At 45.9% G+C, this 20,078-nt stretch overlaps 2 protein-coding genes across 3 annotated transcripts in view; both read right to left on the bottom strand.

The window, feature by feature from the left end:
- Nucleotides 1-110: 110 nt before the first annotated feature.
- LOC115542074 (piggyBac transposable element-derived protein 4-like) lies at nt 111-10,806 on the bottom strand. 2 transcript variants are annotated; one of them, XM_030354168.1, is made up of 5 exons: nt 10,506-10,806; nt 5,410-5,476; nt 4,531-4,814; nt 2,633-2,796; nt 111-2,095 (listed from the first exon to the last, which is right to left on the bottom strand). In XM_030354168.1, exons 1-5 carry the CDS (start codon nt 10,557-10,559, stop codon nt 280-282), a joined length of 2,385 nt encoding a protein of 794 aa, XP_030210028.1. In that variant the 5' UTR covers nt 10,560-10,806; the 3' UTR covers nt 111-279. The 2 variants fall into 2 exon arrangements, with proteins under 2 accessions (XP_030210028.1, XP_030210029.1); XM_030354169.1 differs by having other exon boundaries at nt 5,410-5,473; nt 10,506-10,805.
- A 1,857-nt stretch (nt 10,807-12,663) lies between these two features.
- LOC115542082 (zinc finger protein 271-like) overlaps nt 12,664-20,078 on the bottom strand; it is a 31,149-nt gene continuing 23,734 nt past the window's right edge. The window contains exon 3 of the mRNA XM_030354177.1: nt 12,664-16,591. Coding sequence (XP_030210037.1) covers nt 15,450-16,591 — 1,142 coding nt within the window. The 3' untranslated portion in view covers nt 12,664-15,449. The remainder of the gene's footprint in view (nt 16,592-20,078) is intronic.

The following is a 20,078-nucleotide window of genomic DNA, read 5'->3' as shown; positions in this document are numbered from 1 at the left end:
AACATAATTTTTTCACACATTCATTTGATATGGCCATATTGAGATATTGTCATGTGATGAGACACTACCGGATAGTAAACATCATAGAAAAATGACAGAATATACTGGACTGAATTTCAAACAAGGATTTTATTATTCTGCAATATACTATTACTACTTGTGCCAATAACAAAATATGAAAAATGAGTGAACTATATACAAAAAATATGATAAGAAAATATGACAAGACAGTACCACACAAAATCAGTACAGTGCGCTGTCAGGACACTTTGGGCCGTTCTACATCCCTTGTTGTGTGTGCCACTCATTATAACAGTCCCTTGTGGCAACAAAACACAAGGGAACGCCACACGTCGAACACCCGACTGGTGTCTTTCTGTGACACAGCTTGCAGATCCGTCTGCCGGCCCGGCCCGCAGAGTCCCGCTTAGCCTCATCCTGTTCATCCAAGTATTGCGGCTTGTGGGATGCTGCTGGGTTTGGGGGTGCAGCGACCTGTGAGGTGGATGGCCTGGATGTGGATGGTGTTCCTAGGTCCGCAAGCTCCTCGATGAGGGCGTGACGAAACTCCTTCTGAGTCATCGATCCCCTCTGACACTGCTGGTACAATATGTGAGCGTTCACAATAGCAATGTCCAAAAAATGGTAAAAAAATGTCTTGTACCATTTCATCGTCTTATGTGAAGCGCTGTAATACCCAATCAGTGGGTCCGACAGGTCCACCCCCCCCATATGCTGATTGTAGTCCTTGACTGCTGCTGGAATGGGGACATGGACGACCTCCCACGCTCCAGCCGTCTTCACTCTCCTTTGGGCCGTGTCGCCGGTGAACGCCTTGTGAATGGTGGAACACATGACCACTTCTCTAGTGTCCATCCATTTCACAAAAAGCAGTTCACTGTCCCTGATCCACTTGATGGCGCCCCGAGGAGTGCCCCTTGTGAAGTCATTGATTGTGGTCTTGGGGAAACCAACCCGGTTCGCACGAATGGTACCACAAGCCCCCATCTTCTTCTTCAACAGGTCCAGAAAAAGGTGGGAGCTTGTGTAGAAGTTATCAACGTAAAGTTGATAACCTGTACCAAGGAGATCAAAGTCCAAGAGTGACATGACGGAGTCATAGCTCAGCCCATTTCCATAACCAGGTGACTTGCCCTCATACACAAAGAAATTCCAGGTGTATCCAGTGCCAGAATCTGCCAAAACAAACAGCTTATATCCCCACTTAGTGGGCTTGCTCTTGATGTATTGTTTTAGGGAGATTCTGGCCTTGGATGCAACCATCCTTTCGTCGATAGAGATGTGTCGCCCCGGCTGGAAGTGGGCTTTGCAGGCTTCGACGATGTGGCTGTAAAGGGGCTTGATCTTGCACAGGCGGTCGTAAGCCGGCGTCCCCCTCTTAGCCACGTTCTCCTCGTCTGCTGTGATGTCGCTCATGTGGAGAGCCCGGGAAATCCTCAGGAACTTGTTTCGGGATATCACAGAGGGGGGGAATATAAGGCTGTAGAGACGGGACCCTCTCCAGTAGTCCAGCAGCGTGGAGCATTTGACCATCCCCATGTAGATCACCATGGCGAGGTAGGAGTAAATGTCCGCTCTGCAGATGTTGTGCCAGACCACTTGCTTTCCGTCGTGCCTCTTGGCTCCGTAGGCGTTGGTGTTCGCCGTCAAAGTGTTGAGCACAGCGTCGGTAAAGAACAGTCTGAAAAACTCGAGTGGACTGGTTGCCACTCTGGTCTGCTGCTGTGGTCCAGGCTGTCTCACCGGCACGAAGTCAAGGAGGGCAGGCTCGACGTCGTGATCCCCCACATCACGCCACTGTTGTTCCCCTGTGGCGGCGCTGGGTGCTCGAGAGGGTCCTCGAGAGGCTCCTCGGTATCCTCCTCTCCTGCCCCTCCCCCGGACACGTCGTGCAGCACGGGAACGGCCAGTCGTTGGTGTGGCGGTGGACGACGCAGCGGGGGAGGTAGCACTGGTGGCTGCAGAGTGCGATCTCTGACGCTTCTGACGACCACCTTCAGTAGGAGTGGGGGCCGGGGGTCTGCCTGTCTGGCTTTGCGGCTCCCAATCTGCATCACTGTCCTCAGACATTGACCTACAAACACAATGCAATGCACAAATGTCACCAAATATAATGAAGAAATATATAAATGCAATTCAATGGGGTGTTATTTACATAGAAAACAAAAAAACACCGATATATGATATTACATACTACACAAATCAACAGGAAATAACTGTACATAAACAGAATGACTGTATTGCTAGCCTTGCTGCAATTAGCAGCAAAACAAAGACCCTTTGTTCACAAGTTTAGCATTTCCTAAATTATGCTAAATGGTTAACCATTTAGCATAAGTGGTGCTAAATGGCTACCCATTTAGCATCATTCATTAAATGCTAGACTTGTGAACAAAGGGTCTGTGTTGGTGTCTTTTGTAAGCTACACCCCCCACACACTAACTTTCTTTCAGATTTCACTCACGGCTATATATATATATATATATATTTATATTTATATTATATCATTTTTTCATTTATATATATAATGTATACTATATAACTATACTGTATTGTTCACTGTAAGCATAAAAACCCACACACAAAAATACACAAAGATGGCGTCACTCACCGATCTAAGACGTCGTCTAATTGTTGTTCGAACATCTCCTCTCTCTCAGAGTCATATTGGCTGTCTTCGCTGTCCTCGGATGAAGCCAAAATCAACGTGAGGGCTTCTTCATGAGTATAATATTTGGTTTTCTTCGTTGTTTTCACCGTTGTAAATGGCCAAAGCTGTGCAACAAAATTTAACACAATGACGACAGGGAAGCGACGGCAAGCAGCCATTTGGGGACAGAGTCAGTTGAACAAGTTGATCAAGCCTCTTGTGCTGAAGACACTGACAGCAGCTTCCCCAGACCAAAGTGCAATCTACGATTGAGCTTGGTCTGGCAATAGGCAGGCTACACTTACGGAACATTAATTCATAAAGGAGTGTGCTTTATAAGGGTGTGTGCTGGAGTTGTAACAGAGGCAGCCTCTCATTTGGATGCTGAATAAGAAGATGATTTCCAACCTGCACACTCAGCTCCTCGCGGCAGACCAGCCGCTCGCCGCGCTCCAGGCTCTTGGCCGCGCTGTGGTCCGCAGACAGCGAGTTCAGGGCCTCCACTTCTGACGCGGTGAAGAGGGTGTCATGGCCGTCCACCGCCAGTGGGCCCTCCCCTTTTCCGTGGACACTCAGGATCTTCAGCTCCCCGCTGTGACTGGACATGTGGGAGGAGCCAGGGGCGTCCACACCCAGACTCTCTGAGGTGGCGCCGCGCTGCGTGCTACGGTCTCCAAAGGCATCGCAGTCTTCTGCAGAGGGAGAAAAAAAAGACAGTCATTGTTTTGACACAGTGTTTGCATAGAAAGAGGAAGTGTGTATTTCTACACATGAAATAGACTATTTAAATGTACCATTGACACAGAGGGTTTAAAATGTGTACTGCAGACAAAGATTCAGAGTTTTGGAGAGGGATGTCTCCTCCAGCACCCTCCCCCCCTAGACTCAAAGCTCAAGCGGGGGCCAGGTGGAGGACACTGAACGAACACCAGCGCAAAATGATCTGAGCACAACATGACATGTGAGACAAGCGCAATCATTCTATTTTGACAATAACAAGCGACAACGTGTCCTTCCCTGTAAGCTGATCAGCTAACATTTATACATTTTGAATTCATTGATGTTTGAGAATGATAAACCATCTTATGGGGAATCTGTCTTGAAACCCTTCTGGGCCCTTGACTGATTCCATCTTTGAAATGCTACTCCCAAAATTGACTCTTGTTTTAACAGGGCGCTGGTCATGATGCTTTTCCAAAGAGGACCAGGCTTTTTAGCGCAGGTAGAATCGAGTACATTCTCAGCTGATCCAGGTAGTTTGCTTCCGTAGATGCAATGTGGATTACTAACCTACAGGGGGCATGCCTCCACCAATATCCTCTTCAACCTTGATTGAAATGGTGTCTGGGGTCTGCTGCTTTCCAAAAAGAGGGAAACACACACAAGACAAATTCTTTCATTTGCACAGAATAGTTGTTGATCCCCCCCTACGATAGACTGGGGGCCCCCAGCCTGTTCTGACGGTGACTTGAATCCGCCCTGTAGAAGGGTCTGGAGAAGATCAATTCATTTCTTTCTGCTTCCGATACGTTTTTGGAGAAGCCAATCACCAAGTTGGTTAGTTCTCTCCCTGGCGCCCTATTGGCTGGTTTAACACAATGACGACAGGGAAGCGACGGCAAGCAGCCATTTGGGGACAGAGTCAGTTGAACAAGTTGATCAAGCCTCTTGTGCTGAAGACAATGACAGCAGCTTCCCCAGACCAAAGTGCAATCTACGATTGAGCTTGGTCTGGCAATAGGCAGGCTACACTTACGGAACATTAATTCATAGAGGAGTGTGCTTTATAAGGGTGTGTGCTGGAGTTGTAACAGAGGAAGCCTCTCATTTGGATGCTGAATAAGAAGATGATTTCCAACCTGCACACTCAGCTCCTCGTGGCAGACCAGCCGCTCGCCGCGCTCCAGGCTCTTGGCCGCGCTGTGGTCCGCAGACAGCGAGTTCAGGGCCTCCACTTCTGACGCGGTGAAGAGGGTGTCATGGCCGTCTATCGCCAGTCTACCCTCCCCTTTTTCATGGATGATCAGAATCTTCAGCTCCTCCCTGTGTCTGGCCAGGTGGGAGGAGCCAGGGCTGTCCACACCCAGACTCTCTGAGGTGGCCCCGCGCTGCGTGCTACGGTCTCCAAAGGCATCGCAGTCTTCTGCAGAGGGAGAAAAAAAAGACAGTCATTGTTTTGATACACTGTTTGCATAGAAGGAGGAAGTGTGTATTTGTACACATAAAATAAACTATTTAAATGTACCATTGACATAGAGGGTTTAAAATGTGTACTGCAGACAAAGATTCAGAGTTTTGGAGAGGGATGTCTCCTCCAGCACCCTCCTCCCTAGACTCAAAGCTCAAGCGGGGGCCAGGTGGAGGACACTGAACGAACACCAGCGCAAAATGATCTGAGCACAACACGACATGTGAGACAAGCACAATCATTCTATTTTGACAATAGCAAGCGACAACGTGTCCTTCCCTGTAAGCTGATCAGCTAACATTTATACGTTCTGAATTCATTGATGTTTGAGAATGATAAACCAGCTTATGGGGAATCTGTCTTGAAACCCTTCTGGGCTCTTGACTGATTCCATCTTTGAAATGCTACTCCCAAATTTGACTCTTGTTTTAACAGGGCGCTGGTCATGATGCTTTTCCAAAGAGGACCAGGCTTTTCAGTGCAGTTAGAATCGAGTACATTCTCAGTTGGTAGGTTGTTTGCTTCCATGGATGCAATGTGTATTACTAACCTACAGCGGGCATGCCTCCACCAATATCCTCTTCAACCTTGATTGAAATGGTGTCTGGGGTCTGCTGCTTTCCACAGAGAAGGAAACACACACAAGACAATATTCTTTCATTTGCACAGAATAGTTTTCAATCCCCACGAAGGACACATTATGCATTTTTATGTTATTTTTTTTAATTCAAGACACTCATGCAAGAATGAGTTTACATCTCAGTGTAGGATAAAACAACAAGTGCAAAAACGACAACATATGCTTTATTTTGCTGACCAAGCATCGTAAGAAAAGTTCTTCTGCTACTTTCTCGTAGATCGTACCAGCTTTCCCCGTCTTCATTAAATGCAACTGCATCACCTTCTCTCCCATGATGGTCAGCAGCTTGCGGATATCAGTATCCCTCCAGTTAGAACAACTCATGGTGATATCGCTGCGTTGTCTCTGTTGTAGAGACAACGCAGCAACACCTCTCTACTACGGGTGTAGCGGGACACGTATTTGTACCGAACCGTCACGGTACAGGCACCTTGTGCGGTTACAGAGGTGTACCGCCAGGGACGGCTAGATATATATATATATATACATACAAACAGGGACGGCTGGTATAAATGGGCTAACAGGGCTAAGCCCTCCCTACCTTTTACAGTAAAAATTAAAAAATATAATTAAACATATTGTTTAAATTTTGGTAGAACCTAAAGCAGCAACAGCAACAAAAAGTGACAGAAGAACCCAGGATAAATGACATATCTTCGGTTTTTTCCTGTGAATGGGCTAATTGTATTCAGCCCAAGCGGAGTAGCGTAAGCTTCCATTCTATTTTGATTGACAGGTATCGTGACACGCCCCCTTCATATGCTTCCCATTTGGGCTAAAGTAATTCAGCCCAAGCGTAAGCGGCCATTTTATTGTGATTCACAGGTGTCGTGACACGCCCCCATTTAGGCTAATTTCATTCAGCCCAAGCGCAGTAGCGTAAGCTTCCATTGACGTTTGATTGACTGGTGCCCTGACACGCCCCCATCATATGCTTCCCATTTGGGCTAAATTAGTTTAGCCCAAAGGCTGACCTAGCACAGTAGCTACAGTACAGTGACCCTCGACCAATCACAGCACAGTAGCGCAAGTGCAGTATGGCGGGCGTTAGCATGAAAATGAACGAAGTGCATTATTTACTTTCTAATCGGTTTTCTTTAATGTCTTTGGAGGAAAAAATGGAAGTGAAGAGATTGGGGACACATCAACCAAACGATGTACAGATTTACTGTCAGGAGTGCGGTCAGAATATGGCCGGTAATAGTGCATTTGTAAGCGGGTCAACAACGTTTCCTATCGAAACATTAAAAAAGCCTATGTCTAAATAACCCAACATAACGTGACAAGTGTGTAGAGAAAGTGGCCCCTCTCCCAACTGCATTTCAGCGACAGGCAGTAACAATAAGGTTCTCTAAGGAATCGGAAATGATCGAATTTAATGTTGCATATAACATTGCCAAAGAGGAGTTGCCATTCACAAAATTTAAATCCGAAATTATTCTCATGAAGAAAAATGGATTAAACGTCAACCCGACGTATAGCAATGAGATGGCATGTGCACAATTCATTGCAGTAATAGGCGACACCTTAAAGCAAAAGACAGCTGCGGACGTCGGAAACGCCACATACATGTCCTTCATGATTGACGGGGACACAGACGTCTCTACCAAAAAGTGTGTGATCGTCTACAGCCGCATTTTGTGCAAAGGGAGACCGGTCAACACTTTAATTGTGTAATACTTTAAAAACAAAAAAAAGTTGTATTTTGCTTAATGGTTTAGTTCGAAATGTTCAATTTCAGCTCAGTGAAGCACTTTGAACACCTTATTTTTCTTTTTATTTATAATTGTGCCTCAAATAAAGACACGCCTTTCTCTACACCTTATTCTTGTTTAAAAATCATTCACATTATATGAAAGTTATGAACAGAGATATAAAGGTGACCTCATGGCGTCTGGAGCCCTGTGAAGTATTGATAAATGTAATGCATTCGTTAGCCCACCCACCCAAAATCACCACCAGCCGTCACTGTGTACCGCAGTTTGTAAATGCGGCGTACATAGCGTTAATATGGTCGGAGTTCCACCCGGACCGTTTAGCCAAAGTATACAACTCCGACTCCGTAATACGACTCCGTAACTACGGAGACCCCTCAGCAGTTCTCTGTCGGGATGTCGGATACGCAATGCAATACGCCGCCCGATCTATCTCAGATGTTGACTACAGACCATGTAAGCAGTAACTTCTGACCTTTATTGGAAGGAATTTTTAGTTACCGGACCTTGTTCAATTTTATAGGCGCATTGTCTTTTTACAGTTTAATAACATTTTTACAACCCGCCAGCTCTTGTTGTGAAGACAAGTCACCACGCCATTCGTTCCAATGGGAATAGTGACGGTCTATAATTTCAACGTAAAGTGTGCATATTTGTAATTTCAAAGTCGAACCAGCCTTTATACCACAGATACTATAGGGTCTATCTATAGCATATAACCGCGTTTTCTGATTACAGTTTAATGCATTTTTCACAATTTACCAGCTCCCATTTTGTAGGCAGTGTTCATTTTGCCATCCATTGTAGATTTAGTCTTGGGCTGCACAGGGTTCTGTTTATGAGAGCCTAAAACACCCGAGACCCCCACCATCATTGCTAAATCAAGTCTATTATCTTGCTGATATGTTAAACATTCAATAATCAACTACACTCCCAATCCCGCTGTTTTTGGTTAAAGTTATAATGTTGACGATTGAGAATGAGAACGAGGGAGGAGCTGAGTTTGAGAACCGTGCATTCCTTGATTCGAATCACCGCTACCGGAAACTCGACTGAACGAACGAACGATTCCCGATCGACTCGTCTTGGCGAACTGACTGAAGCGAACTGAATCACGGAAACGAATCACTACTGAATCCCCCACTACCCGTGAACAGGCACCACATAGCCTCCGAGTGGTTTGCAAAGTCACTGCCGATGTTCTCGACTTCGGCTCCTTATATATCCAATCCTTGCATAACATATTGATTTACACACGCCTCCTCACTGGTACTCGCTCCAGAGAACACATCACACCTGTCCTCCGTGAACTACCTTGCCGACCTCCTCCATCACCACGCCCCCTCCCGATTCCTCAGGTCCATCTCTGCCAACCTGCTACAAGTTCCACGGACTGAGCGACGGACTTGGGGGGGATCGGGCCTTCTCAGTTGCTGCCCCCACCCTTTGGAATTCACTCCCCTCCCACATCAAAGTCTCTCCACCCCTCTCTTCTTTCAAAGCTGCACTCAAAACATACCTTTTTACACTAGCCTTCTCCACCTAACTCCCACCTTATTCTTCATGTTTAACCTGTTTTTCTTTTATTCCTAGTCTGTCTTACAGTTTTGATAGAGCAATATGTAAAGCGTCTTAGAGTACCATATTAAGCGCTATATGAATTTCATTTATTATTAATGCATACAGAACACACGAACAGCGTTGCCCATTAATACCAGCCGTCCCTGTGTATGTATATATATATATATATATATATATATAGCCGTCCCGGGCGGTACACCTCTGTAACCGCACGAGGTGCCTGTACCGTGACGGTTCGGTACAAATACGTGTCTCGCTACACCCGTAGTAGAGAGGTGTTGCTGCGTTGTCTCTACAACAGAGACAACGCAGCGATATCACCATGAGTTGTTCTAACTGGAGGGATACTGATATCCGCAAGCTGCTGACCATCATGGGAGAGAAGGTGATGCAGTCGCATTTAATGAAGACGGGGAAAGCTGGTACGATCTACGAGAAAGTAGCAGAAGAACTTTTCTTACGATGCTTGGTCAGCAAAATAAAGCATATGTTGTCGTTTTTGCACTTGTTTTATCCTACACTGAGATGTAAACTCATTCTTGCATGAGTGCACACAGTACACACGAACAGTGTTGTTCGTGTACTGTGTGTGTACTGTGTGCATGTCAGCACATTTTTCAAAGTGCAGCCGAAGTTTGAAGTCTGTTCATCTTGACCCCTTGGACCCTACACCTGGCAGTAGCTACACAAGCTAGGAACAGAGGGACCCGACTCCGCGGCACGACGCTGAAGTTGGCATCCGATTCGCAGCATCCGATTCGGCAGCTGGTCCACTTTAAATCGGTCCTGTTTGAAAACCACTACACCCAGACTCTTCAAATCTGGACTAAATCATCACAGTGAGGCTATACATTATGTAAAAGATAGTTTCAGATTTGTGAAACCTTTACCCTATTTGTGAAAATGCAATAAAGGCACATTTTAATGCTTTTTAGGGGTCCAGACCGCATTAGAACTGATCCTGATTAAAAACCACTACACCTAAACTCTTCAAATCTGGACTAAATTATCACAGTGAGGCTATACATTATGTAAAACATATTTTCAGACTTGTGAAAATGCAATACAGGCTCATATAGGGGTCCAGACCGCATTGCATTTTCACAAATAGGGTAAAGGTTTCAAAAATCTGAAACTATGTTTTACATAATGTATAACCTCACTGTGATAATGTAGTCCAGATTTGAAGAGTATAGGTGTAGTGGTTTTCAATCAGGACCGATTTGAAGATTCTAAGTGGTTTTCAAGCCGAATCGGATGCTGCGAATCGGATGCCAACTTCAGCGTCGTCTCCGCGGCGCCGTTTAAAACCTCATCTCCACTGTTAATGTATTTATATGATATAGGCCGGATAATAATCATAGTTTGTTAATTTCTTCCATATGAGCAGACATTCTTAAAGATTCGGGACATTCTCTTGCGGTATCTAAGCAGCAGAGATCAGTGCCTGTACCCCCTTTGCTGAACTTTGCCCATTCTCGTGTGATCCCCCTGGTTTGCAGAGGTGCCCGCTCAGTCAGAACGGTTATCCAAATACCAAAGAAGTGTACAACACTCGCATTACAGTGCGTGTATTCACACACATACCTGATACCATCTACCTTTACATTAGAGACAGTAACTGGGCTGGTAGCTGTAGAGCTAATGCTAGGGTAACAAGGTAACCATATACAGTAAAGCAACACGATGATATAGCGGTAGTTGACTTACCTGTCCGAGGTTTGTAGCTGAGCCGAGGAGTGTTGGTACTGAACCGGACTCCATTTCCAGACGTTCCGCAAGTCCAGCTTTGTATTGGACCAAGTTGAGGAAGCAGTCGTCGGTGAAACTTACTATATGTAGTGAAGTTATGGTTTGCGTCGAGGCATAGGGGCGCGTGTCGAGTACCTCGGCTCCTCCCCCCAACGGAGCTCCCTATCGAGTAGGCTTCACGTAGGCGAAATGACGTAGCGTAATGACGTAGCGTGTGACGTTCGAGGCTTCATCTCGAGCTGTGCCGCGATATGGGTTCACAATTGGCAGAAAGACGACACTACACTACCCAGTTCCAAGATTACTTGAATGGCTATGTAGCCTAATTAATGACACTCATTCTCAGTCATCATGCAGTTCTATCATTACAATTATTAGTAGGCTACTGTAGTTGATAAGACAACTTATCTATTTTGCCCGGGATGACTTAAAATCTTTGTCAAATTATTTGTTTTCTACCATGAGCTCGGGAGATATTTATGAACGGCACACTCACACGTTGGCCTATCAATGAAATGACTTTAATTCTCAAATGTTTTGATGTTGTACGAAGCAAACATCACATCATCGCAGGAAACTCTTTCATCAACATTTCATTCACCAGTAGGTGTCCCTAGCGTACTCATTTGAAGCTTCGAGGTCGAACCACTTTGACGGTTCATCTGGCTGCGAGGCTATGACGTTACATGAGGCATCATCTCGGCACCAACTAATATGTGCTGAGCTCACGTTGTCGTAGCTCATTTTCTCATGGGCGGTCGGGACAAATTCTCTGGACGGACAAAGCAGAGAAAGGGGAGGTAATCTCTCCCTGTATTTTTCTTCTTCATTTTTATTGAACATGTTTATAGATAATACAAACAAAAGAATGAGCGATAAAAAGCAAGAAATAAAGTAAAAACGAACAAATGAGATCCTCAGGATCCTTAGCTTAGGTAATACAGTTCAAATATACATATTTTTTTTTTCCTTATTTCCTTTTTAAAGAGTTTTGTTAGATTTGACAGAGTGGTCAATTTTAACCCTTTGCATTGGTTCTTATTGGACGCGCGCACACACACACACACACACACACACACACACACACACACACACACACACACACACACACACACACACACACGTCTTGACATAGAGGCATAGGCCGCGGCCGCTTGTGGCCCCGTAGTGGGGGGGCCCCTACCGACCTCCCTATATCCTTATGTATCCTTATTCACCGTCCAACCCCTACCTACTGCTTCATCACATGTATCCTTATTCACCGTCTAACCCCTACCTACTGCTTAATCACATGTATCCTTATTCACTGTCTAACCCCTACCTACTGCTTCATCACATGTATCCTTATTCACTGTCTAACCCCTACCTACTGCTTCATCACATGTATCCTTATTCACCGTCTAACCCCTACCTACTGCTTCATCACATGCATCCTTATTCACCGTCTAACCCCTACCTACTGCTTCATCACATCTATCCTTATTCACCGTCTAACCCCTACCTACTGCTTCATCACATGTATCCTTATTCACCGTCTAACCCCTACCTACTGCTTCATCACATGTATCCTTATTCACCGTCTAACCCCTACCTACTGCTTCATCACATGTATCCTTATTCACCGTCTAACCCCTACCTACTGCTTCATCACATGTATCCTTATTCACTGTCTAACCCCTACCTACTGCTTCATCACATGTATCCTTATTCACCGTCTAACCCCTACCTACTGCTTCATCACATGTATCCTTATTCACTGTCTACCCCTACCTACTGCTTCATCGTATCCCTATTCACTGTCTAACCCCTACCTACTGCTTCATCACATGTATCCTTATTCACTGTCTAACCCCTACCTACTCCTTGAATCACATGTATCTATGTACTGTAAGTAGTTTTAGGGTAAACGGGTCTGAAGGGTATCAACCACCATGGAAACGATAGAAAACGTTAAATTCAAACAATTTTCTTTTGAGATCTGAAAGAAATTAACTGCCTATTGTGATTCAAGGTATGAAGTAGAAAAGAATGGCAGCAAAAAGACAGCAATTAGAAAGTCAAAACAAGAGGTAGTTGGCATTAAGGACATGCCAAAAGGTAAGTGAAACGAACACAATCATGTATAATGTGGGGTTTAATTGCAGTCTATTTCACAGGTCAACTTTGCAGGCTTTTTCTAATAACAAAGGTAGAGGTAACGACAGTGTTGAAATATCAAGCGTAAGTTTAATATATACAATTATATACAAATGATATAAACCCTGTTTATAGAATAGAATACTTTGTCATTACAAGGTAGAACTACGGCTATGGCGTCCTCCGTTGATCCATTTGATCGATAGGTAAACTGGTGGGGGTCGAAGCTGGGTGGGAGGCGGGCTTTAAAGATGAACTGAGCTGAGATCTGAAGTTTAGCTGATATAACAGATGTATCGTCTGCCTTCTCATTGGTACAATAAATAAAAAGGGCTGAACTTGCTAAAAGGGATTAAATTGTCCGGTGAAGGGGTGAAAGTGTTACAGGGCGCCGCCATGTTGGATTTCAACAATCAGCTACGTCACTGGCATGGTAACCTACTCCTACTCTGTGGCTCTAGCAGCCATAGCAGGTAATGAGTCAGGCTCTGAGGCTCGCTGAAATGGCTACGGAAAATAAAACAACCAGGTCTACAGGAGGATCATACTGCATTGCCCCTGGCTTCATTAATGAATTATATAGGGCCAAGGCAGCTTGGGTAATCATACATTTCCACAGGCTACCTTTGAATAGGAAACAAGCCCTAAATACATGGCTGGCAGCCTTAAAACCGACTAACCCTCCGATGTAAATCAGCCCCATTCATTAATGGGGCTATTAAACACAAAGGAGTAGTTTCATAGTAAGATTTATCTGTGCATTATCCATCAACATCCACCAGAAAGTAAACCTTCAACAACCACCTAAAGTAAACGTGACACTCGTGAATCCGCCTCGCATCTATGCACATCCGCGGATGTATCTCCCAAAGTCCTGTCCTGTCCACCCGGAGCCGATATTTTTGCGAATCCATGTCTTTAATAACCATGTTATTAGCCAGATAATAAACCACGTTCTTTAATAGGTCCATGGTCCCATGGTGGTTTCAAATAAAACCGGACCTATGCGGTTTCGTGTTAGGATTTGTGTGGACGCCGTTAGAGTTGCGTGGATTTATTTATTTTTTTTGTAGCTTTAAATACAGCCCCTTGGTCAACTTAATTACTAACTGTACATTAAAAACTATTTCTACTCAATCTAAAAGGTTAAACAACAACTATCTCCGCCTCGACTTGAACCTTTTTATACAGCGCTCAGGCTGGATGCGCGCAGGCTGGATGCGCTCCTCTTATTTTTGTGGAGAACCAGCGCCTTGAATATGTAGGTACTACAGCGTTTGTACAGCTCGTTGCGTTTCCGCAATGAGTCCGTCTTTACACAGATATTCCTCAAACGCATCAAAGGAAAACGGAGGGGGAAAGATTGTTTTCGCCTTGTTACTTGGTTGCTATTTATGGGGCGCTCCAGTGTCTCCGCTAGGACGTCCCGTAGAGAGAGCTTGGCCACTTCCAAACCCTCTCTCACCGCACAGCAATCGAAATGCCCTGTGCATGGTTATGCAACCTAATCCCACCATTAGATGGTCAAGGTTGACCGGGACCTCTCTGCAGCAGACCGATTCAATGGCAGTGTCCATGCTCCGGCAGCACCCACACGCACACCAGTCACACCCACATGATCCGAAGGTGGAGCTGGAGCCTGAAATTGATCCCTCTCCAACGGGTGGCAGTCGGACACTACAGGCATAATAATAATAATAATAATAATGATAATACATTTAATTTAGAGGCGCCTTTCAAGACACCCAAGGTCACCTTACAGAGCATATAGTCATCATACATTTTTTTAAAAAACAAGACATTGTGGAAAAAATATAAATAAAACAAAATGAGGGGATGGGAGTTTGAGCCTATGAGGCATGTCCCTCATAGGCTCAAACTCGTAACCAGCCATATTAAAATTGAGAATTTTCAACCATGGAGTGAATAAGACATTCGCGTGCCTGCAGCAAAGACCTAGTTGTACCATGCCAGTGACGTAATCGGCACACTAATAATAAAAGACGCATTATCTTTTGTTGCTAAAAAAAAAGCTATATATTGACTTTTTAAATATTTTTTTTAGTGTCATTTTATTTTATTTTTTTATAATGGTCATCACTAAAACGTTGACGATGTTTATTATTTCAGTTCAGTTCATCTTTAATGTGGTGAAAGACCAGCCTTTCAAAGCATTTCATGATCACAGGTGTTCGAGCTACTGGGCGGTAGTAAGACACACGCAGGGCTTCTCCCCGGTGTGAGTCCTCACGTGGATCTTCAGCTTGGAGCCATGACTGAAGCGCCTTGCGCATTGGTCACCCATGTAGGGCTTCTCCCCGGAGTGAGTCCTCATGTGGCAATTGTCGTGCTCTTGTTGAAAGTAGTTTGAAACGGGTGGCTTTTAACTCACTTTATTTGTTTAAGTATTTCGGTATGGTAACTATGAAGCAAAAGGGAGGGAATAGTATCCAACACTAGTAGAGAGAAATACCGTGAGCTACTTCGAGCCCCGGGCTTAGGCCCGAGGCTCTCTGCGGGGCGCCTATGATTCTCTGACCTCCGCTGGCTCCGGTCGCTGAAAATTGACCAAGTAGGCGTGGCTTATGTGAAGTGGGCGTGGTCTAGCTCTTAGCTGCAGCTTCCGCGTCTGTCTTAAAGATGCTGCCTTCTGTGGCTGGGGTAGATATTACAGCTTTTGTGTTCGATCCTGCGCCCTTGTGGCTGTGTGGGGGTAATGCAGCTTTTGTGTTCGATCCTGCTTCCTAGTGGCTATGTGGGGGCAGCTTATGTGCTTAAAATACATAACACATGTGGTCCTCCAGGTGCCTTTTCTGACTGAAGAGCTTCGTGCATTTGTTCAGACCTGTAGGGCTTCTCTCCGGTGTGAGTCTTCATGTGGCTCTTCAGGCAGGCTTTATAAATGAAGCGCTCCGTGCATTGGTCACACCTGTAGGGCTTCCCGCCGGTGTGAGTCCTCATGTGGACATTTAGGCTGCCTCTCTGTCTGAAGCGCTTTGCGCATTGGTCACAGTTGAAGGGCTTCTCCCCGGTGTGAGTCCTCATGTGGATCTTCAGCTTGTCTTTCCGAATGAAGAGCTTCGTACATTGGTCACACTTGTAGAGCTTCTCCCCGGTGTGAGTCCTCATGTGGATCTGGATCTGAAGGGGGCTTGTCTGTTCGAAGCGCATTGCGCATTTGTCACACTCGTAGGGCTTCTCACTGGTGTGAGTCCACATGTGGCTCTTAAGGTGGCTTGTCGTTGAGAAGCGTTTTGCGCATTGGTCACACTTGTAGGGCTTCTCCCCGGTGTGAGTCCACATGTGACTCTTAAGCTGGCTTGACTCTCTGAAGCGCTCTGCGCATTGGTCACACTTGTAGGGTATCTCGCCGGTGTGAGTCCTTATGTGGCTCTTAAGATGGCATGTCTGCCCGAAGCTCTTTGCGCAATGGTCACACTTGTAGGGCTTCTCCCCGGTGTGAGTCGACATGTGCCTCTTAAGCTGGCTTGGCTGTCCGAAGCGCTTTGCGCATTGGTCACACTTGTAGGGCATCTCGCCGGTGTGAGTCCACATGTGGCTCTTCAAGTGCGTTTTCGATATGAAGAACTTCATGCATTGGTCGCACCTGTAGGGCTTCTCCCCGGTGTGAGTCCTCATGTGGCTCTTCAAGTGACAGTTCAGACTGAAGAGCTTCATGCATTGGTCGCACTTGTAGGGTTTCTCCCCGGTGTGAGTCCTCATGTGCCTCTTCAAGTGACAGTTCAGACTGAAGAGCTTCATGCATTGGTCGCACTTGTAGGGTTTCTCGCCTGTGTGAGTCCTCATGTGGCTCTTCAGTTGACCACTTTGACTGAAGCACTTTGCACATTGGTCACACTTGTAGGGCTTCTCTACGGTGTGAGTCCTCATGTGGATCTCCAAGTGTACTTTCCCAATGAAGCTCTTCGTGCATTTGTCACACCCGTACGGCTTCTCGCCGGGTTTTGTCCTCATGTGGACGATCATATTGGCATTGTTGGGAATAACCTTTCCACACAAGACACCGGGCCGGCCCTTGCGGCCGCCCCGATGCCCAGTCAGCTCCTCAAGGCGGACCAACCGCACGCTGCAGTTCAGGCTCTTGGCCACGCTGCAGTCCACGGACAGCGAGCTCAAGGCCTCCACTTCTGACGTGATGAAGAGGGTGTCATGGCCGTCTATCGCCAGTGGGCCCTCCCCTTTTCCGTAGACGCTCAGGATCCGCAGCTCCCCGTTGTGACCGGCCATGTGGGAGGAGCCAGGGGCGTCCACACGCAGACTCTCTGAGGTGTCGCCGCGCTGCGTGCTACGGTCTCTGATGTCATTGCCGTCTTCTTCAGAGAGGAAAACAAAGACAGAGAAAGTAATGGTTTGAATTCATGATTTGCACAAAGGGATACAGCATGTACTTTTACACACTGATGTATAGGAAGTATATTTTGACACTTTCTTTCTAACGTCTTTTTGTTTATTATGCATTTCCCTTGTTCCCCTTCGGGGGGTCAAGGGTCAAAGGCTCCAGCTGAAAAGGCACAGCTACGGCTCCGCCCTTTAAGGAGGTGGGGAGGTCATCAAGACACAACCCAGGTCATCTGTTGTTTCCTATCACCTGCTTTACCAATACTGTAGTTATACTGGGAATCAGAGCGGATTCAGCATTCCTGACACCTGCCATGAAGAAGATGTAAATCATTCTACTGTAAACTGTATAGTAGTCCGTGTGTTTTAGGAGGGCTTTGGTCATGATTCTTTTCAAAAGACGACCAGGCTTTTTAGCGTAGGTAGAATCGAGTACATTCTCAGTTGGTAGGTTGTTTGCTTGCATGGATGCAATGTGTATTACTAACCTACAGCGGGCATGCCTCCACCAATATCCTCTTCAACCTTGATTGAAATGGTGTCTGGGGTCTGCTGCTTTCCAAAAAGAAGGAAACACACACAAGACAAATTCTTTCATTTGCACAGAATAGTTGTTGATCCCCCCCTACGATAGACTGGGTGCCCCCGGCCTGTTCTGACTGTGATTTGAACCCGCCCTGTAGAAGGGTCTGGAGAAGATCAATTCATTTCTTTCTGCTTCCGATACGTTTTTGGAGAAGCCAATCACCAAGTTGGTTAGTTCTCCCCCTGGCGCCCTATTGGCTGGTTTAACACAATGACGACAGGGAAGCGACGGCAAGCAGCCATTTGGGGACAGAGTCAGTTGAACAAGTTGATCAAGCCTCTTGTGCTGAAGACAATGACAGCAGCTTCCCCAGACCTAAGCTCAATCTACGATTGAGCTTGGTCTGGCAATAGGCAGGCTACACTTACGGAACATTAATTCATAAAGGGGTGTGCTTTATAAGGGTGTGTGCTGGAGTTGTAACAGAGGCAGCCTCTCATTCGGATACTGAATAAGAAGATGATTTCCAACCTGCACACTCAGCTCATCGTGGCAGACCAGCCGCTCGCCACGCTCCAGGCTCTTGGCCGCGCTGTGGTCCGCAGACAGCGAGTTCAGGGCCTCCACTTCTGACGCGGTGAAGAGGGTGTCATGGCCGTCTATCGCCAGTCTACCCTCCCCTTTTTCATGGATGATCAGAATCTTCAGCTCCTCCCTGTGTCTGGCCAGGTGGGAGGAGCCAGGGCTGTCCACACCCAGACTCTCTGAGGTGGCGCCGCGCTGCGTGCTACGGTCTCCAAAGGCATCGCAGTATTCTGCAGAGGGAGAAAAAAAAGACAGTCATTGTTTTGATACACTGTTTGCATAGAAGGAGGAAGTGTGTATTTGTACACATGAAATAAACTATTTAAATGTACCATTGACACAGAGGGTTTAAAATGTGTACTGCAGACAAAGATTCAGAGTTTTGGAGAGGGATGTCTCCTCCAGCACCCTCCCCCTAGACTCAAAGCTCAAGCGGAGGCCAGGTGGAGGACACTGAACGAACACCAGCGCAAAATGATCTGAGCACAACACGACATGTGAGACAAGCGCAATCATTCTATTTTGACAATAACAAGCGACAACGTGTCCTTCCCTGTAAGCTGATCAGCTAACATTTAGACATTTTGAATTCATTGATGTTTGAGAATGATAAACCAGCTTATGGGGAATCTGTCTTGAAACCCTTCTGGGCTCTTGACTGATTCCATCTTTGAAATGCTACTCCCAAGTTTGACTCGTGTTTTAACAGGGCGCTGGTCATGATGCTTTTCCAAAGAGGACCAGGCTTTTCAGCGCAGTTAGAATCAAGTACATTCTCAGTTGGTAGGTTGTTTGCTTCCATGGATGCAATGTGTATTACTAACCTACAGCGTGCATGCCTCCACCAATATCCTCTTCAACCTTGATTGAAATGGTGTCTGGGGTCTGCTGCTTTCCACATAAAGAAGGAAACACACACAAGACATATTCTTTCATTTGCACATAGTAGTTTTCAATCCCCACGAAGGACACATTATGCATTTTTACACTGCCAAGCCGGTTCGTTCGCGGCTTTGCACGCCCTGCAAATTCATTGTCTTGCCTGTGTACAACAGAGGGGGTAAAATCCCCCTTCATCACAGAGCCAGCTTTCTTGGTTCACTGGAGAAGGCGGGGCTATGCACGGAGAGTACACGTCTTATCGATAAATTGCATACTCTGAATGTTTTTTTTTAAAATTCAAGACACTCATGCAAGAATGAGTTTACATCTCAGTGTAGGATAAAACAACAAGTGCAAAAACGACAACATATGCTTTATTTTGCTGACCAAGCATCGTAAGGAAAGTTCTTCTGCTACTTTCCCGTTGAACGTACCATCTTTCCCCGTCTTCATTAAATGCGACTGCATCACCTTCTCTCCCATGATGGTCAGCAGCTTGCGGATATCAGTATCCCTCCAGTTAGAACAACTCATGTTGATATCGCTGCGTTGTCTCTGTTGTAGAGACAACGCAGCAACACCTCTCTACTACGGGTGTAGCGGTACACGTATTTGTACCGAACCGTCACGGTACAGGCACCTCGTGCGGTTACAGAGGTGTACCGCGGTTTGTAAATGCGGCGTACATAGGGTTAATATGGTCGGAGTTCCACCCGGACCGTTTAGCCAAAGTATACAACTCCGACTCCGTAATCCGACTCCGTAACTACGGAGACCCCTCAGCAGTTCTCCGTCGGGGTGTCGGATACGCAATGCAATACGCCGCCCGATCTATCTTATATGTTGACTACAGACCATGTAAGGCCCAAAAAAAAATTTTGTTTGGTACCGGTTTCCGACCGACCCTGTCAATTTATGTGCGACCCAAATTATTTTATGAGTTTTATAAAAAAAAAAAAAAAAAAAAATTCTTAATGTAATTACGTTTTGCGAATTTTCTCGTTTTTAAATGAAAACAACCTACCTATCATTCGCTGCCGCTG

The sequence above is a fragment of the Gadus morhua genome, chromosome 4 (assembly GCF_902167405.1).
Source record: "Gadus morhua chromosome 4, gadMor3.0, whole genome shotgun sequence".
Lineage (NCBI taxonomy): Eukaryota > Metazoa > Chordata > Actinopteri > Gadiformes > Gadidae > Gadus > Gadus morhua.
This window is presented reverse-complemented; position numbering and strand designations above follow the sequence as displayed.

What these genes read in the sequence shown, in the direction of transcription:
- LOC115542074 (XM_030354168.1), bottom strand. Translation starts at nt 10,559, where the DNA reads ATGGAGTCCGGTTCAGTACCAACACTCCTCGGCTCAGCTACAAACCTC. An exon ending in TGGAGGCATGCCCGCTGTAG is followed by an intron (nt 4,815 to 5,409) that starts GTTAGTAATACA and finishes CTCCCTCTGCAG; the next exon opens with AAGACTGCGATGCCTTTGGA. An exon ending in TTAGACGACGTCTTAGATCG is followed by an intron (nt 2,096 to 2,632) that starts GTGAGTGACGCC and finishes TTGTGTTTGTAG; the next exon opens with GTCAATGTCTGAGGACAGTG.